The sequence below is a fragment of the Nicotiana sylvestris genome, chromosome 4 (assembly GCF_000393655.2).
Source record: "Nicotiana sylvestris chromosome 4, ASM39365v2, whole genome shotgun sequence".
Taxonomy (NCBI): domain Eukaryota; kingdom Viridiplantae; phylum Streptophyta; class Magnoliopsida; order Solanales; family Solanaceae; genus Nicotiana; species Nicotiana sylvestris.
Window position 1 is genome coordinate 155,089,462 of NC_091060.1, and position 21,065 is coordinate 155,110,526.

Consider the following 21,065-nt stretch of genomic DNA (forward strand, 5'->3'; position numbering starts at 1 on the left):
AAAAATATTGTTCAATCAAAATTTTAGTTGTTCTTTGTTGTTCAATTTGTGTTCATGTGATTTGTTGTTGAATTGGTTCAGAAATCATGTTCATGTGATTTGTTGTTTGAATTTGTGTAGAAATTCGTCATATTGGCTATATTTTGGCTGAGTTTGATTAATTGATTGGTTATAGCTGATGAGGGTAGTTTGGTAAATTGCAGTACGTTCAGGGGTAAAATGGTAATTGCAATAAGGTCGGAGGGGTAGTTTAGGAATTGTACATTTTTTAATTCTTTATGTTAAGCATGGGGGACAAAATGTAATGGGATGTGAGTGATATAATTATTTAATATAATGGGGGACAAGACATAATGTAGTGGAAGGGAATATGGTAATTGTTTATGATAAGCATGGGGGACAAGATGTAATGGGGTGGGGTAGATATATTTGTTTAATTTAGTGGGATTAAAATGGGGATGAGTGGGAAGATAATGAGTTTGGTAGGAGAAAATAGTTGTTTTATTAATTAATTAAAGGGTTTGGGGATGTGATATAAATAAAAGACTTGAATCAGATTTTGAAAGGGGGGAGAGAAAGAGAGAGAGAAAAAAAAAGCTGAATATCTAAGAGAGAAAGAAAAAAATCCGAAAAATATTAAAACTTTCAAGAAAGAAAAAGAAAAGAAAAAAAATACAAATAAAAAGAGCTGAAAATTAGAAGAGAGAGTAGTATACACCTGATAAATATTCTGATATACGGGTTTAGAAATTAAGGGTTAAACATTAATTAGCCTTTCAAATCTGAAAATTCCCTTGGTTTCTGTCCGTTGTTTGTTGTCGGTGTTTCTGGATTTTATTTTGATTTTCAAATCTGTCACTGGGATTTCTGTTGACTGGATTGCTGGTTATTATTGTTGTTGCTGTGTTACGTACTACGTGGCTGACTTTCTTCTTCTTATATTGACAATACCAGGTACACAACTGTAATTTTGGCCTTTTGTAAGCTGAAAATGAAGAATGGAAGTTTAAATTTTTAATTTAGTTTTTTTTATTAATTGCATTCAGGTTATTTCATGTATTATTATGCTGTAAATCGCCGTCGTTTGGCATAATTAGGCATATTGTAGCGATGTATTAAATAGTGCTTTGCTTCAACCTGATTATTAGGTAGTATATATTTAAGCATGTTCATTACTAATTAAACTGTCAAATAATAAAAATAGAAGAAAATAACGTAAAAATGACTGTATTAAATCAGTTTGGCAAAAATTAATTAAATTCCTTATTCATAAGGGTTTTAGTATCGCCAACGTTAAGTTAATCGGAATCATGTAGCTGAATTCAGTTAAAACATGAATTAATTTTGCGAATCAAGTATTAGGACATGATTTGAATTAAAACAAGGTTAGTTAAGGTTAAATTATTTAATTTTTAGAAATACGGTTTAGTAATCAAAATTATTTCTAATTTTCAGTATTTGTAAATAATTAATTTCAATAGCTCAAGTCATCTAACAATATGATTTTAATTGACTATGGGATAATTAGTTTTTTTTTAAAAAAAATTATTTGACAATTCCATGCTGTATTTATAATTATAATTTTAGTAATATTACTTTCCGTTAATATTTATTTTAAACTAGTATTTAATATGTTATTTTAAGTATGTAGAGATTGATTTTATATTAGTAATAATAAAAAGTAGTCATTAAAAGATATTCATAAAATAAGGGAGCATTTCGCTAAAAATAAATAAATATAAACAATACAAAATTTGCAGGGTCCTCCAATCTTATTTATTTTCTTTAAAAATTGTTTAGACTTCGGGATGGACCGTTTAGTAAAATTCCACGGTCCTACCCAAAATAAATACGCTAGTCGCTTTAGGCGCGCCTTTAATAATTTAATTTCCTTAAACTCGGGTGCACATTGATGTGACCCAAATCCAAATCTCAACGGAGTCAAAGTGTGTCGACGACCACGGGTACATTGATTGTAACGCGGTTCGAGATACATTTTCACAACGTTGCAATTCTTGATAAAAACAGTAAATGATAAAAGCGGTTAAAAGTTAAATTTTGCACATAAGTTCACACTTGTATAAAATCAGATAATCAAGCCGAATATAACAGTTGAGCGACCGTGCTAGAACCACGGAACTCGGGAATGCCTAACACCTTCTCCCGGGTTAACAGAATTCCTTATCCGGATTTCTGGTACGCAGACTGTAATATGGAGTCATTCTTTTCCTCGATTCGGGATTAAAATTGGTGACTTGGGACACCCTAAATCTCCCAAGTGGCGACTCTGAAATAAATAAATAAATCCCGTTTCGATTGTCCTTTAATTGGAAAAAACTCCTACGCCCCTCGCGGGGGCGGAAAAAGGTGGTGTGACAGTTATTATCCAACCCAATCCAAAATGTACTTGAGCCAAAATTGGTTGAGTCAAAATGAACTAAACAATGGGTCATACTCCAACTTGACCCATGTTTTCACAAATTGGAACCATACTCCATCTTGCATAAAAAGAGCCTTTAACCTTTTATACACCTATGTAAATTCCCTACTTTCCTAACTTCCTCATAATTTATTTGTTCCATGCACTGACAATGAATCGGTATATATATAATCTTAAATTTTTAGCTAACAAACACATATGCTCAACTATTCAGGAGTTTTTATAAAATTTTAAAACTAAATAAATATTTAAAAGTGTAAAAGAAGGAGAAAAAGAAAGGCAAAAAAAAAAAAAAAAAAAGTTGGACAATGTCCCAGAAAATATTTTAAAATATTTTTTAATATTTTCTGGGCAAAATAAAAGTTTGGCTAGTTGATTTTTTTCCCGGTGTTGGAATTGTTCCAAAAAATAATTTTTCTAGAAAAGATCCTTCTGGTCACACGAAATTTTCAGAAAACTTTGTTGATAAAATGTTTTAGAGAAAAACAATCTAGACAATTTTCCGTACAAACTTTGAATTATATCTATTTATTAGTTACTATTTGTTCTTTACAATGTAACACAAGAAGCCTTGCCCCCACTTAAGAAGTACTTCCTCCTTTAAAAAAAATTACTATTGGTATTTCGAGAATCAAAATATATTTTCTTAAATAACAAATTAGTATTTAGAATTTGTAAGTTGAAAAAATTATCTTTTACGTTATTTCTAAATAAGAAAATTTCACCACAACTCAGTTATAAAATTACTCATATTTACATTAAAACTTAGATACCTTGATTCTCGTTTTTAAACTTAGATACAAAAACTAATAATGGGGGAACTAAATAAATTTTCAGATAAATCTTCAGTTGGGTTGAGATCCCTTTGTTTTGAATAAGCTTCATGAGTTGTATTTGGGATACTTCATGGGTCAGAATGGGCTATAGAAAATGATGAGTTAACTTGGACTCAGCCCAGATAGACTCATGGAACTAAAATATTTTTAAGCTTCTAGCTCAATTCATTAATCTCTAGACATGTTGGACATGTTGGATGGATTATCTTCTTTCTCCTGGATAGCCAGTTTGATCTCTCCTACTTTCTTTGGGTTAAACTATTGGGATATATACTATTAACCATGAGTTTGGTTTAGATATAGTATTTATTATGAAATAATTGTTTATTCAGTTTTAATAAAGTTTTAAATAGATCATATAATAGTCTGTGTCCTTTGCTTATATAGTAGATGATTTAGTGTATAGAGTTTAGCTTATACACGGAAGATTAAATCATCGGTTCTTATAAGTATAAAGTTTGAGTTCACAATCTAATGATGGAATTGGACAAACCATCAGGAATGATTGTAGCACAAGATTAAATATAATTAATCTTGATTATGGGAATGGTTTCATTCCAACTTCTTGTGCTAGTACATTTTGTATGTATTGAACGGACCAGGTAGAGATAAGTATTTTATACTGACTTAATAAAATAAACTCTCTAGCCATTAAATGTACTTATACTCTTAATCTTGATATAATTATTATTAGCTGTGTATATTATTATTGTTTTGATTTATTAAAAGGCGAGATTCTTTCGTGGGTCAATATGCCTGGTAAATTGGATAATAATAATATACATTGGCGAAGTAATAGTTAGTTGATGGAATCCATGTCTCAGTTTAGAGATTGATGATATACCTTTATGAAAGCTTATAAGTTTTCATGTGTAAACCCGGCCGGTGGATTTTGTATCCGACACATGAAATAAGTTAAGCGAAAGTCTAAAGGAAATAATCAATAAATTAAATCGTCAGTAATTTAATTTAATTGATTCGTATCTGAATCTTAACATGGGGAGTTAAATAAGATTTAATGGATGAATTTCGAAATTGAATAAGGAGTGTAATTACGAATTTTTAGTGGAATAATTCGTAATTAATTATGGTGGATATTAATTTCGAAAATTACAAATTAATTCCATAATTGGAAGCCTTGTTAATTAAATTCTGTGGTCCCTACTGTGCCTAAATAATAGGAAATAAAGGAATCCTTTTTCTGGTGGAAAAGAAAACCTAACAGGTTTTGGAAAAGGGTCTTAACCCTTAAAACTTGTGCTATAAATACATAAGGTTTTCCACCTAGAGGGATGAGTACATGGTGGCTGAAATTTTCAACCAAGTTTTCCTAGAAATTTCGCCCACACGAAATTGCTATTTTCGGGTATTATTTGGGTAACACAGTAGAAGACCGTGGAACGCTCGAGGATCACGATTGTGCGAGTGATGGAGATTCCATTGAGAAGTTATGGAACTGAAGGCTCACGTGGTAGAAGAGATATGTTCACGCTTTAAGAGGTAACCCGTGAAATCCCGTTTATGCTAGTTGTCTAAGTTACATGTGATTTTGATACTGGGATTGCTTCCGCTGCATATAATAATCCATCATAAACAAAGCCATTATGCTCGCAGTGAAAAATTCAACAAAACTCCCTTTTAAATACTTTTTCCCCAATAGCCAAAAAAAAAAAAAGTCACTTATGAATGAATATAAACTTCCAAATAGGATTCACTTTTTTTAAAACACTTTTTACCTAAACAACGCCCCCCCTCCCCCCCCCCCCAAAGAGAAAGTGAATCATATTTGGAAGTTTATATTCATTCACATGTGACTTTACACACTCCTTCCACCGGTCAGATGTAGCCCGCAAAAAAAAATTATTTACATTCGTTAGCGGAAAAAATATATAAAATTTGTATAATTTTTTGTATTATATATATATATATAGATTATTATTTTGAAAGCGACTATACAGTGTCATTTTTCGTTTTTGATAGCACCAAGGAATATAATGTGGTGGAATCGAGGAAACTCTTTCATCTTTATAAAAAAAAGTTTCAAATTAAAATCTTGAGAATAAAATAAAATATCAAACGATTAAACGAAAAAATATTTTCAATAAGAGAATTAATTCTAAACATTAAAAGATGCTTTGACATTAAAATATATGTCATTGTGAATTGAAGATTACGGCGATGGCCGGTGAAGATTATGCATTTTCTTTCTTTTTTGTGATTAATATTTACGGGGATGGCCGGTTGAAATTTACGCCCTCTAACATATAATAGTAGGAGAAAAGCTACCGTAGAACTTAACAGTACTCATTAGTCAAACTCTTACCAAATCAATAACTTACATAGTGAAACACACCAAATATTTACATGAGATCTTAATCTTACCAATAAGGGTGGCTAAGTGGGCCGGTTCGGGCCCGGGATTGGCCCAAGATCGCGAGTTAAGTGGGCTAAGTGGGCCATGATCGATAGGATCGCTAGAGGTGAGCTTGGGCCAGTCTCGTGGCCCAACGGGCCCAGCGGTAATTTTTTGTTATAAAAAAGTAATCGTTTGGCTATTTAAAAAAAGACCGATTGGGCATTAAAAATAGTCGTTGACTATTTAGAATATAACCATTTAACTCTCCCCTCCCCTCCCCCCCTCAACAACTTTGTTTTAACCCTAAATTTTTTATAATTATACTTTTTCCCTATTTTCAACTATAAATACCCCCTCATTCTTTCATTTTTCTTACAAAATCAATATCAATCTATCACAATCTCTCTCTAATTTTCTTCTATACTTGCTACTATTGCTTACTTTATTCCAAAAAAATAATTTATGAAAAAATTATGAAGTTGGTGAATTGAAGTCTTCAAGTCTTCAACGATAATCAATTTTCAACAAGTTGTTCGTCAATTCGGTAAACTCGTTCCAACTCTTAAATCTTAATATTATAGTTTTGTTGTTTTATTTATTTGTTATTACTTCATTAATTAAGATGTCTTCCTTAAGAAATATTGAGGTTTGTTTTGTTTGTCTTAATTGCTTCACGTCACACAGGGCACTTTATTGCTAGCACAGTTACAAATATTTGCAGATATTTTTGCATTACTGATAAAATAATGTCGGTTTCAATGGATAATGTTAGTAATAACAGAAATGCTATAAACTTGCTTACCACTACGTTAAATCCTACATTTAGTAACATTTTTCATGTTAGATGTATTTGTCATATTTACTATTTAATTGTGGGTGATGGTATAAGAATTTCAAATATTCAAATTGAAAAGGTTAAAATGGCTCTTAACTGGCTTTTTCATTCAAACCCTAGAAGTAGACTTAGAGAATATTTTAAAATATGCGATGAATGTGGCCTAAGAGAAAGAAAGGTTCCTAAATCTTGTCCAACTAGATTGAATTACATGTATGGAAGTTTGGTTGTTGCATATGAATATAGAAACCCCATAAACTCAACATTTAATGCACATGTAAGTGATAATGATGAGCATCTTACGAATGAGGATTGGGCTTTTTTAGAAAAAAATTATATTGCTATAAATAATTTTTTTGGGAAATATTATCCTACTATTTCTAACTGTTTAGTTTATATTGCAGAACTTGAAATTTGTTTGCTCGTTTTTTAAAGGGTGGGAAATTTATAAACTTGCTATTTATTCTATGAGAAAAAGTTTAAAAAATATTTTTTCCCTATTCCCCCTAGTTATGGTGTTGCTGCTTTGTAAATCCTTGTATGAAATTAGGATGTCCTCAATTTTGGTATGAAAATGTTTATAATGGTTTAGCACTCGAAGATGATGAGTTACCTAAACTTCCGGAAGCAATTATCTCAATTAGAATAAATGCTCAAACTATTTATAATGCTTATCAAGTTACATTAAATCATGCTAGACCAAATGTTCCAACTCTTCTTCTTCTTCTTCTTCTTCTTCTTCTTCTTCTTCTTCTTCTTCTTCTTCTTCTTCTTCTTCTTCTTCTTCTTCTTCTTCTTCTTCTTCTGATTCTTCTTCTGATTCTCAATCTTCTAAAAGAACTACGGGAGTAAGAGGACTTAGTGCTTGGGCGGGATTTATGGGTTCTTTTGGTTCTGGTAGTAATGATTTTTTACAACTAAATGAGCTTGCAATTTATTTGTCACATCAACTTGAGGAAGTGAATCACAATGGCTCCTTTAATATTTTGCAATGTTGGAAGGACAAAGAAAAATACTTTCCGGTTCTTTCAAGGATGACCCGAGATATTTTACCTATTCAAGCTTCAACAGTGATATCAGAGAGTGCTTTCAGTCAAGCAAGACTTCAAATAGGTGATTATAGAGCGTCTATGAGGGAGAGCTTGGAAAAATTATTAAATTTCAGAGATTGGATCCGTTCGAAAAGAAGAAATTTTGGACTTGCTGAATCACAACCAGAGGAAGACGAAGCTTACGAAGAAATGCTAGCTGAACTTGCTAAGGATGCTGCTTCGCCCGACAATGGAAGCGGCAATGACCAAGCTACTTTTCTGCCACCACAAACGGAAATTCTTCCGAACCTTGAAGGATTTATGAAATCTATAAGAGATAGCATGAAACTTGTATGAACAAAAATTACTATATATTATGTAACTTGTATTTTGCCACATCTTGATTAGTTTCTTTTTCTTCTCAATGGTCGTATTAGCACCTTGTTGTGCTCATTCCATAGGGGGGGAGGAAGACTAAGAAAGATATTACCATATTTTTTTAATAAATTCTCAAGGCATTCACTTAGCCACTTAGCCCGCGGGCCTGGTCTGTTTAGCTCGGGACCATGAGTTCGTGGGCCCGATCCCGGACCGATTCCTACAAAAAGACCGTTTAGCCCGAAATCACTAAGCCCATTTATTTAAGGCTCGAAACCGACCCGGGACCGCAACCTACGAGACCGGCCCACTTGGCCCGTTTAGGGACCGGACCGACCCCCATACCACTCCTGCTCACCAAATACTTTTAGAGAATTTTTCATAAAGCACCATCTTTTAGCCCTAATTAGTCATTTATAGATACCCTTTGCTATATTACTTGTTATAGATACCTTTTATGTTTTTATACAATGTATTTCATGTATTTAAGCAGTTATATTCATTAATACAACCAAAAAAATAGGCGTAAAAACAGGTACTCCAGCTAATGGGTATCTGTATTTATCTGTATTCAAGCTGAATACAAATAAAATACAGTAACATTTTTGCGCAAATTCTGGGAAGTTAAACTTGTTAAAAACGGAAGGAAATAAATTCACATGATAGTCTCCTAATTTAACTCAAAGAAATAATACGAGTACACATTAATCTGCTCAAAGAAAGCAGAATAATCTTCTCCCTTTTTCGTGAAAAGAAGCAAAAAACAGAGCAAACACTTACAGAATTGCATATTTCATAGCAAATCAGTTTTGAATACATATCAATACAACTACAAACACTTACAGAAGACTAAATACAGTAACAAGGCTAAATACATATTAAAAACTAGATACCACACACATGACATAAAAAATAAGTAAGCTGAATACATATGAATACATTTGAAAACTTATTGGAAAATTGAACAGTTGCAAGCAAAAATACAGTTGAATACATTGCATATTTCACAATGTAAATGAAAGAGAGAGAACGTGTTTAGGAGTTATATGGTGATTATGTGAGAGAAAATACTAAAAAGGAGAGAGAAAAATATTATTTAGCATATATGGTGCCTTAAATGTAGGATGTAACTATAATTAGATATTTTGCTATAAAGGATAAAAGATATTTATAGGATATAATATTTTAAAATGATATTTATTTAAGATAAATAGGGTACTAAGGTTTTCTATAGGGTGTAAAATTCTCATACTTTTATCTCTTTTACACCTCAAAATACACTAAGAAAGTAAAAAAAAGTCATATTAGCATTTGCTTAGTAAAAAGAACAAACAATTAGAATAAGAGGTTAGGAGAATTAAACAATGACCAGAACAATATCTTATGAAATCGCGTCAGAAAATGACACCTTAACACTTGTTGTTTGTCTATTCTCCAATCATTTTATGTTAACTTATTTGCTAATTCTGACGTCGAAAGGATATTCTCATTACTTGGGCCGCCAATTGTGGGCTTGATTTGGCCCTAGTTACCAACTCTGGGATGAAATTAAAAAATAGCCAGATCTACAAGTGATAATTGAAAAATAACCACTATTTCAAAAGTAAATGAAATTTAGTCACTTTTCATGAAAAAATAAATCTGAATAAAAATAATGTTCGAAATCTGAAATATTCCAGCATAATATGGTGGAGTTCGAATTTTTACATGTGAACTTCCAGCATAACATGCTGGAATTTCATAATGTATTGAAGTTCATACACATGTGCTCTATTCTCCAGTATATTATGCTGGAACTTTTCATGTTGCAGCAAAATATATAGTGGCTATTTTTCAATAACTTTGCAAACGCTGACTATTTTTCAATTATCAATCCTAAAACTGGCTAGCCCGTGCTATTTTAACAACTTTGGGTTGCTCCTCTTGATGAGAAAAAGGGTCCAATATGTGCATCGAGTGTCAAAGTTTATGGGCTTACTTCTAAGAATAATACACAGAATGCGGCTATATGTTGCCCTAAAATTACTAAAAGTCCACATTAACAAAGTATTAGCTCAAAAGTTGATGCTATGAGATACTGATATTGTATGTTCAGAGCTAAATAATTTAAAAAAAACAATGGTTTCCACATAAAAGGAAAAAAAAAGTAGTATGAAAATTCCAGTTGGACAATAAAATTCTAGTATAATGTTGTGACTTCTTTTGCCACCATTTGTCCCCATCGGATACCAAAAAGTACATTCTCTAGTTTACCATGAACACATTCTTTAACAAAAAATAGGCGATAAATTTTGATTAACAAATTTAATTGCAAAAAGAATCATCTCAATTTGAAATGAAATTATTTAATCAACAAGAAGATGTCACTTATAATTAATACGTCACTCACTACAATTATCTCAAAAGGGACTTGAAACATGGCTTAGCAATCTTGTGCAATAGCCACGGCAAAGCAAATCGGAGTTTCATTTTAAAAAAATTGTATAGGAAAATGAATAGGAAGTGAAAGAATAAAATAGCCTCACAAATCTGGAAGATTTTTGGCAGTCCGTTGGGCGTGAGATGGGAAGAAATTCCTATCACGACTATGCTTATAAGGTGGTGGAGTACCAAGCCAAAGAATATTGTTCATCAAACTTTACTTCAAGTCACACCTGTGATTATTTGTTGGGAAATTTGGAAGGCTTGGAGCGTTGTTCGATACGGGGACTCTAGCACCTCAATTAGGAGAATTCATTACCAAATTCTCATCCACCTCAAATGGATTGTATCCAAGACTAAGTGTCACGACCCAAAATCCCAACCCGATCGTGATGGCTTCCTCTTGTGGGGACAAGGCTAGCCAACAACAAAACAATACATCTCTTTATAATTACTTAGCAGGAATAAGTCTAATTCGCAGATAATATAATCACAAGTGCGAAGTAAACATGATAGAATAATGAAAACCATCCCGACTCAGCCCGAATTCGGGGTGTCACAAGCCGCGAGCATCTAAAGATCTAAATACTAATACAAGACCAGCAATATACAGAATGGAATTTAAAATCAATGAAGAAATACGGTGCCGTGAACGCTGACAGTCACCTTGCTCAGCTACAATAGTATACCTTCAGTCCGCTAATAACCCGCTACCAGGTGAACATTACCTGCAACTGCACGCGAGGTGCAAGGAGTAAAGTGAGTACTTCCAACTCAGTGGTAATAAGAGTAAATAATAACTGAGCGATAAGAAATCACGTAAGAACACTTCATCATGCTATCTAAGATGGTACAACCCTTTTTGAAAACCGTAATTCCATGAAAATCCTTTATAAAATATCTGACTCAGTTTTAAACCTCTTTTGAAAATAATCTTTTTAACAGTTGCAAAATAATTCCAGCCATCAGTGTCACTATGCACAGAAACCCGCCCCTCGGGCAATATCTTCGTTCCTGGTCAGCCACTCGGGCCCCAACACTCAAGGATCAGATAGCACCAGCAAAAGCAGATAAATATCTCCAGAAATATCACAACAACAAATAATGAACAAATGCATGAATGCAATGCAATGCATATGATGGTACATTCCAGTACCCACTGCGGCGTGCAGCCCGAGCCATCCATATTTATTTATCGTCGACGGCGCTCACTGGGGGTGTGTACAGACTCCGGAGGGGCTCCTACAGCCCAAGCGCAATATCTTGGTCAGTCATTGTTACCTGACCGGTCAGCCATTGTTACCTGACCAATTTATATCATACAGTGCCATTGTTACCACTGTTCAAGTATATCATCCAGTGTCATTGTTACCACTGTTTCAAGTATATCACACAGTGTCATTGTTACCACTGTTTCAAGTATATCACACAGTGTCATTGTTACCACTGTTTCAAGTCACTTTATAATCAGTCCAGAAAATAATATAATAAGCCCCTTGGGCATTTACAAAACAGAAGTTCCCAGCCCGGAATACATTTAAAAATATCATTTAAGTTTTCAACACTTAGAATTATGGCTGAGTTTGCAAAACAGCATTTAAAACCTTGGACTGAAATTAAATGATATGCAAATCATGCTAAGCAGTAATATCAATCCTCGAAGGATTTTACAAATCGGCACAAGGCCCCAAACATGGCATCAAGCCCAGTAATATCAATGAAGTATGTGTATCAATCACCAGTATAGTATAAACATCGGACGGACCAAGTCACAATCCTTAACGGTGCTCTACACCACGCTCATATTCGGCGTGCAAGTCACCTCAATATAGCACTATAATGTGCAATATCCGGGGTTTCAAACCCTCAAGATATCATTTACAAGTATTACTCACCTCGAACTGGTGAAATCTCTAGCCCGCGACGCCTTTGACCATTAAACCGGCCTCCACGCGCATCGAATCTAACCAAAATCAAAGCGAATACATCACAATATGCTAAGGGAACAATACCCAATCGAAAACAATCGAGAAATGTCGAAATTCACGAAATTTGCAAAACCCGAGCCCCGGGCCCACGTCTTGAAACTCAGCAATTTTTACATCAATATGATCCTTATCTCGCCACGAGTCTATACATACCAAATTCACAAAAATCGGAGTCCATTTGACCCCTCAAATCACCATTTTAGAATTTCAATCTCAAGCCCTAATTTCTTATAATTTGGCTATGTTTTCATGGATTTCAAGGATGATTCTTCAATAAAATCATGTATTTAACTCATAAAACTTACCTCTAATCGATCTCAGTTGAAACTCCTTTCAATCCCCGTCCAAAAGCTCTCAAAAATGACTGAAAATGGTGCAAAAATGACCCAAAATCGGGTATAAACTCGCTGCCCAGATTTTTCGGAATTACTGTTCACCCGCGCGATTACTGTTCACGCGCAGGTACTGTTCACTACTGCAGAAAATACAGCAGCTTTTTTAAGAATTTTGCAGCATAACCATTTTCACTAAAATGGCTCTAACTCCATCATACGAATTCAGAATTATACGATTCTTGTTCCTATGAGTCACAAATAATAATACGAACACAAAACTTCAATCAAAACTTAATTCGGAGCTCGTTTGCCTAGTTCAATACCCATTTCGCTCGTTAAACAATTAACTCACATTTCACGTCAAAAACCTAATCGCGACTTGATGAAATTAAAACAAAATTTTCAGATCAGTCCTATAATTCATGATTTAAATTTTGGAAGTCTCGAAATCAAATTTGGATCTCTAGAACTAAAAATGAGCCTTTAGATCATTACATTTATGCTCAAAACGGCAAAAATCTTCCAAAAATGACCCGTTGGGCATCCGAAACACACCCGAGGCCCCTGGGACCCCGACCAATAACACCAACCAGTCCCAAAATACATTACGGACTTTCGCGAGGCCTCAAATCACATCGAACAACGCTAAAATAATGAATCAACCTCCTTTCCAAGCTTTATGAACTTTAGAACTTCCAACTTCTATTTCCGATGCCGAAACCTATCAAATCACGTCCGACTGACTTTAAATTTTGCACACAAGTCCAAAATAAAATAACAAAGCTACAGAAACTCTCGGAATTCCATTCCGACTCCTGGATCAAAATTTCACCTATCAACCGGAAATCGCCAAAATACTAATTTCACCAAAATAGGCTAACTTCTTCACCGGACCTCCAAAATTACTTTCGATTGCGCTCCTAAGCCTTAAATCATCACCCGGAGCTAACCGAATCATCGAAATTCAATTCCGAGCCCTCTAACTCACAATTCAATATCCGGTTGACTTTTCCAACTTAAGCCTTCTTAAAAGAGACTAAGTGTCTCATTTCTTATCAAAATCATTCCAAATCAATTCTAACGCACCCCATACCGGTAATGAAACATAAGAAAGCAGAAAATGGGAAGAACGGGGTAGTAACTCATGAGACAACGGGTCGGGTCGTCACATTCTCCCTAACTTAAACAAACGTTCGTCCTCGAACGTGCCCAGAGTTGTTCCAAAAGCCCATAAATCATAGAACTACCTTTTTACTTCTGAAACCATCGATATGATCAAAACCTCACACCTATACTTTGAATAGTCCCAAACCAGTTGTGATAAACCATACCTGTACCCTCGGGTGAAATCATAGGTTCTACCGCGTAATCCAGGCACTCGAAACGATAACTTCTATTCACAGTAGTTGCCCACAACCACAAAATATCGATAGAAAATCCCTTATTAGCTAAAGTCTTATTCCAACACTTTCATATACTACCAACGATAACTGAGACTCGCAACAAACATAACCATCTCTCAGATCAACCACTTATGAAGCCACTCCCCTTTTGACTAATACCACAACAAATTTCCGAGCTGAACCTCGATATTATCCTTCTAACGAGCCGAAATCAAATTTGTTCGTATTCGTCAATGATCCCAACGATCACCTCGAATCCAATACACCACTCTGGTGATATGACACCTCAATACAGGCCTAAGCCTCAACTTGTGTTATACGTGCACCAATAAGAAACGGTCCGAACATACTCAAAGCAAGAAAATTATTCAACTTAGAGAGTTTTACCTCAAATTCACTAGTACTGCCACAACACAAGGCTGAGACCCTATCTCACATCATAGAAATAGGATACACAAATTTGACCTGCAAGGTCATGTTTCCACACTTCTTTGTTGCACGCGCGATCCCATCCAAATACTTGTTCCACGTGAAACACCTCTGCACTGACATCCACCACGAAGGCCCAATTAAGAAGCAATCTTTCCCAGCTGTCCGCTGGTTCCTTGAATATAAATCATTCTGCTAAAACATATTCTAACGCACACCACTTAACCCGTGACATTTCCGGCGTAGCCCCTAATGCAATAGTTCAAAATTACCCAACACTAAAACAACCAGTCTGAATTTCAACATCACATCCAAAATATAACACACCAACGAATAAAGATCCACCACCACCACATAGCCTGTACATCAGAACTCCATATAGCACACAAATCATCATACCTGATCCCAGTTTCCACCGTGCAATACGTGCACATATTTGATACTCCTTCATTCCATGACAGATACTAGATACTTACATGTTCTTCCGAGCAAACCCGAATACCGCCAGTGGACCCAACAAGAACATGCCGCAATACTACTGAAATATAATCAGTTTAATCACATTACCTTTTTCTGAGACATATACTCTCATCAAATCACTTCCACTTAGCAATATCATTTTCCCAAATCATCCGAAGATCATTTATCTAATCACTTAGGAGGAATCACTACACATCCCATGCTCTGCATAACATACATAGGTCTTGTTCAAATTCTTACAATACTGGCACGACGGATGAGACCTGTACATATTCATAACTACTATCGAAACAAAAATTCATTAGTTATATACTCTTGGCAAGAACTATCACCTCATTCTGAGCCAAACAATGGTCTTAGCTCTTTAATTTACTTCACATACTCAGATTGCACTGATATCAAATTCAATGATCTCGCCCCGCCCAGCATGAACTGCTCGGGCAATAAGCCACTCAAGACATAATTAAAAGTCGCATATGATGCCCCAATGTGCCAATAGGCTACCAGTTCGAACGCAATACAAAAGAAAACGAGCTCTGGAAGGAATTACCAAATCCTACGCACTAATACAGACTTTCCTTGGAAAACAGGAAACAAGGCATACAAAGATAGCATATGAGAAAACTATACCTGATTTCACACTGTTGCGACGTGCAACCTGATCCGGATAACATACCCATGGCGGCGTGCCACCCGATCCACATATAGATCTTATATAAGGAGATGCAAATCGAGCTAAGTTTGCTCATTATAATAAGATACTGAGTATCGGTCGTAAGCATGCTAAGTGCATAATAATATCTCTGAGGGATTTATAGCGTTATAAGTTACAAAACTCAAGCACAACTGAGGTGCGATGTACAAATCTGAATTTTCAAGAGCCAAGATGCTCATATAGCGTCATTCCTACACAGATTCTCAACACATAGCAATTTCTCAAATCGCCTTACAACTCACACGGCGCAATGCATTACTACGCGAAATATCTGACAATGAAACATCAACCTAACTACTCCTCCATGAGGATTGTGTCACTAAAATGCACACATCTGGCCTGATATAGAGCCATTATTCACATTAAATCTATTTATCGACTTCAAGCCGATTCTGATCACACTGGACTAGTCTGATAAACTTTCAAAGGTCCATAATAACTTCCAGTTTCTTCTAAAAACACAAAAACAACCATCACAATCGGAGTAATCCTTCCCAGCTCACAACCCAATATGCCAAGTGCCCTCCAGGCATGAATCTTTAATTTAACGACACTATCACAAACTTCCTACTTGGTTTACATCTTTATTCAATCAAGTGATCACATGCCACACTTATAAAATCTTCCAGTGGGTCATACTCCCACACCCTACCACAAAATATCTGGAGCGTACCTCCAAAACACCGATCGCACTAACGTTGCAGAGCGATAGAGAATCATTAACCAGGACGTAAAACCCTTTTTACAAGACACCGATCATAGGTGACGCTAAAGACAATGCCAACTTACCGTAAACATCGAAACTTATCTCCTGCTCATCCGAGATCATGACATCTTGTCAAAAAAAAAAAAAATTCCTTCACTCGTGCCATTCTCGGCGAAATTTCCACAACCAGAACTGACTCATCAGCATGCATCAAATCGGAACTAACATAGTACATAACCGTACAATCCGCTAACCAATAGCAAGCTCCCCAACTTGGCTCGAAGCCATAGATCACAATACTTATACTCTATTGCTGTCGTAATACCATAGTGAGATTTAACTCACTCCTTCATAAGCTCGTGGAAATACAAATCATCTGGAATTTTAACTTTTCTGCAATTCTTGCATTTACTCGCACAACAGTTAAGCCCACTCTTTAGGCGACAAAATTTTTACTAAGTCCCAAATTTTTCAAAAATTTCGGCAGAGTCTCCTTTGTAATTGGGCATATCCACCTGCCAGAGAATCACCAAAACAATCCTAACAACACGTCCACAACTTGACAAAGCATCACAATGTATATCAACAACATTAATCTCAATACTACATGTATTATATTATCAAAATTGATACATGGACATGCGTTGCACCTACTCGAATCATAAGACATAGAAAAATACATTTCAATCCTCCATTATTGGGCTATTCAATTGAGTAAGAACATATTCTTTATTTAATGTTTTCGACCTTCAAGGTGGCCTCCTCGACTCAACGATTTCGTCATAATACATTTACAGAAGCGATCTCAGCTCCCAGACTCATCTCACGTCATATAAAAATATCTCACAGTACTAACATACCCTCACGTAGCTATCCAGCCATGATTCCCACTAGTAAGGACAATACCAAACATAAAGGTTCAAAACACTTGCTCGTACAATCAGCACATCGGTGCTCAAGCCATTGGCAAAGATTCGGCCATAAGTCCTCCAGACTGGCCTAACGTCAAACTCACAGAGATTACACCTCGCCCCTCAATCGGGGAATCAAAATCCATTGAGGCACATCTGATACAATAGTATACCTTCAGTCCGCTAATAACCCGCTACCAGGTGAACAGTACCTGCAACTGCACGCGAGGTGCAGGGAGTAAAGTGAGTACTTCCAACTCAGTGGTAATAAGAGTAAATAATAACTGAGCGATAAGAAATCACGTAAGAACACTTCATCATGCTATCTAAGACGGTACAACCCTTTTTGAAAACAGTAATTCCATGAAAATCCTTTATAAAACATCTGACTCAGTTTTAAACCTCTTTTGAAAATAATCTTTTTAACAGTTGCAAAATAATTCCAGCCATCAGTGTCACTATGCACAGAAACCCGCCCCTCGGGCAATATCTTCGTTCCTGGTCAGCCACTCGGGCCCCAACACTCAAGGATCAGATAGCACCAGCAAAAGCAGATAAATATCTCCAGAAATATCACAACAACAAATAATGAACAAATGCATGAATGCAATGCAATGCATATGATGGTACATTCCAGTACCCACTGCGGCGTGCAGCCCGAGCCATCCATATTTATTTATCGTCGACGGCGCTCACTGGGGGTGTGTACAGACTCCGGAGGGGCTCCTACAGCCCAAGCGCAATATCTTGGTCAGTCATTGTTACCTGACCGGTCAGCCATTGTTACCTGACCAATTTATATCATACAGTGCCATTGTTACCACTGTTCAAGTATATCATCCAGTGTCATTGTTACCACTGTTTCAAGTATATCACACAGTGTCATTGTTACCACTGTTTCAAGTATATCACACAGTGTCATTGTTACCACTGTTTCAAGTCACTTTATAATCAGTCCAGAAAATAATATAATAAGCCCCTTGGGCATTTACAAAACAGAAGTTCCCAGCCCGGAATACATTTAAAAATATCATTTAAGTTTTCAACACTTAGAATTATGGCTGAGTTTGCAAAACAGCATTTAAAACCTTGGACTGAAATTAAATGATATGCAAATCATGCTAAGCAGTAATATCAATCCTCGAAGGATTTTACAAATCGGCACAAGGCCCCAAACATGGCATCAAGCCCAGTAATATCAATGAAGTATGTGTATCAATCACCAGTATAGTATAAACATCACACGGGGTGGACCAAGTCACAATCCTTAACGGTGCTCTACCCCACGCTCATATTCGGCGTGCAAGTCACCTCAATACAGCACTATGATGTGCAAATCCGGGGTTTCAAACCCTCAAGATATCATTTACAAGTATTACTCACCTCGAACCGGTGAAATCTCTAGCCCGCGACGCCTTTGACCATTAAACCGGCCTCCACGCGCTTCGAATCTAACCAAAATCAAAGCGAATACATCACAATATGCTAAGGGAACAATACCCAATAGAAAACAATCGAGAAATGTCGAAATTCACGAAATTTGCAAAACCCGAGCCCCGGGCCCACGTCTTGAAACTCAGCAATTTTTACATCAATACGATCCTTATCTCGCCACGAGTCTATACATACCAAATTCACAAAAATCGGAGTCCATTTGGCCCCTCAAATCACCATTTTAGAATTTCAATCTCAAGCCCTAATTTCTTATAATTTGGCTATGTTTTCATGGATTTCAAGGATGATTCTTCAATAAAATCATGTATTTAACTCATAAAACTTACCTCTAATCGATCTCAGTTGAAACTCCTTTCAATCCCCGTCCAAAAGCTCTCAAAAATGACTGAAAATGGTGCAAAAATGACCCAAAATCGGGTATAAACTCGCTGCCCAGATTTTTCGGAATTACTGTTCACCCGCGCGATTACTGTTCACGCGCGTGGTCACTGTTCAATGTTCACCCCCGCGCGATTACTCTTCACGCGCGGGTACTGTTCACTGCTGCAGAAAATACAACAGCTTTTTTAAGAAACTTGCAGCACAACCATTTTTCACTAAAATGGCTCTAACTCCATCATACGAACTCGGAATTATACGATTCTTGTTCCTATGAGTCACAAATAATAATACGAATACAACCCTTTAATCAAAACTCAATTCGGAGCTCGTTTGCCTAGTTCAATACCCATTTCGCTCGTAAACAATTAACTCACATTTCGCGTCAAAAACCCAATCACGACTTGATGAAATTAAATCAAAATTTTCAGATCAGTCCTATAATTCATGATTTAAATTTTGGAAGTCTCTAAATCAAATTTGGATCTCTAAAACTAAAAATGAGCCTTTAGATCATTATATTTATGCTCAAAACGGCAAAAATCTTCCAAAAATGACCCGTTGGGCATCCGAAACACACCCGAGGCCCCCGGGACCCCGACCAATAACACCAACCAGTCCCAAATATATTACGGACTTTCTCGAGGCCTCAAATCACATCGAACAATGCTAAAATCATGAATCAACCTCCTATCCAAGCTTTATGAACTTTAGAACTTCCAACTTCTATTTCCGATGTCGAAACCTACCAAATCACGTCCGACTGACTTTAAATTTTGCACACAAGTCCAAAATGAAATAACAAAGCTACAGCAACTCTCGGAATTCCATTCCGACTCCCGGATCAAAATTTCACCTATCAACCGGAAATCGCCAAAATAGGCTAACTTCTTCACCGAAATAGGCTAACTTCTTCACCGGACCTCCAAAATTACTTTCGATTGCGCTCCTAAGCCTTAAATCATCACCCGGAGCTAACCGAATCATCGGAATTCAATTCCGAGCCCTCTAACTCACAAGTCAACATCCGGTTGACTTTTCCAACTTAAGCCTTCTTAAAAGAGACTAAGTGTCTCATTTCTTATCAAAATCATTCCAAATTAATTCTAACGCACCCCATACCGGTAATGAAACATAAGAAAGCAGAAAATGGGAAGAACGGGGTAGTAACTCATGAGACAACGGATCGGGTCGTCACACTAAGGTTACTAGGAACTGGGCTGCCGATTGGTATGGTATTTGTGCTCAAATTATGCAACTTTCCCCCGTTATTGAGTGCAAGCTGGTAAAGTGGGAAAAACCACCTGACTCTTGGATTAAAATGAACACTGATGGGTGTAGAAATATACAAGGATCAGCTGGAGGTGGGTGCATTTGCAGGGATGATCATAACGACAACATGATTATGGCTTTTGCCTCCTCGTTCGGGAACTGCAGTAGCAACTTTGCTGAAGCCAAGGCTGCATTGTTTGGAGTTCAGTGGTGTATTACAAATGGTTTTTCTAATATAATTCTTGAATGTGACTCACTTCAGATTATCAACATGTTGAATGGATATAGCAAACCTCCATGACATCTGTTGGAAATTGTGTTAAAAACTAATAACTACATCAACATGGCTAATGTTAGAATTCAACATGGATTTAGAGAGGTCAATCAAGTAGCCGACGCTCTAGCAAAATGAAATATAGAAAATCCAGATCATGTATTTACATCGGTCAATACTCTACCTCAAGGAGCTATGGGACCATACAAGTTGGATTTGATGCAAATGGCCTCTCTAAGACATAAGCATAGGAAAAACTGTTTTTTATGATAGGTTGCCCTCTTTTTGTTAAGTTACCTGTTGTTAATACTTAATCCTTAGCAGGTTTTGTAAGTTTTTGTAACTTTTTTATATAGAAGGTTCACATAAGGAGGGTAAACTGGGATAGATGAACTATCTCTGTTGTAACTGATTTTTTGGAT

General features: G+C 36.0%; 1 protein-coding gene across 1 annotated transcript; it reads left to right on the forward strand.

The window, feature by feature from the left end:
• Nucleotides 1-20,349: 20,349 nt before the first annotated feature.
• On the forward strand, nucleotides 20,350-20,670 carry LOC138890376 (uncharacterized). Its single transcript, XM_070173758.1, has one exon. It carries the CDS (start codon nucleotides 20,350-20,352, stop codon nucleotides 20,668-20,670), a length of 321 nt encoding a protein of 106 aa, XP_070029859.1.
• The last annotated feature ends 395 nt before the right edge of the window (nucleotides 20,671-21,065 follow it).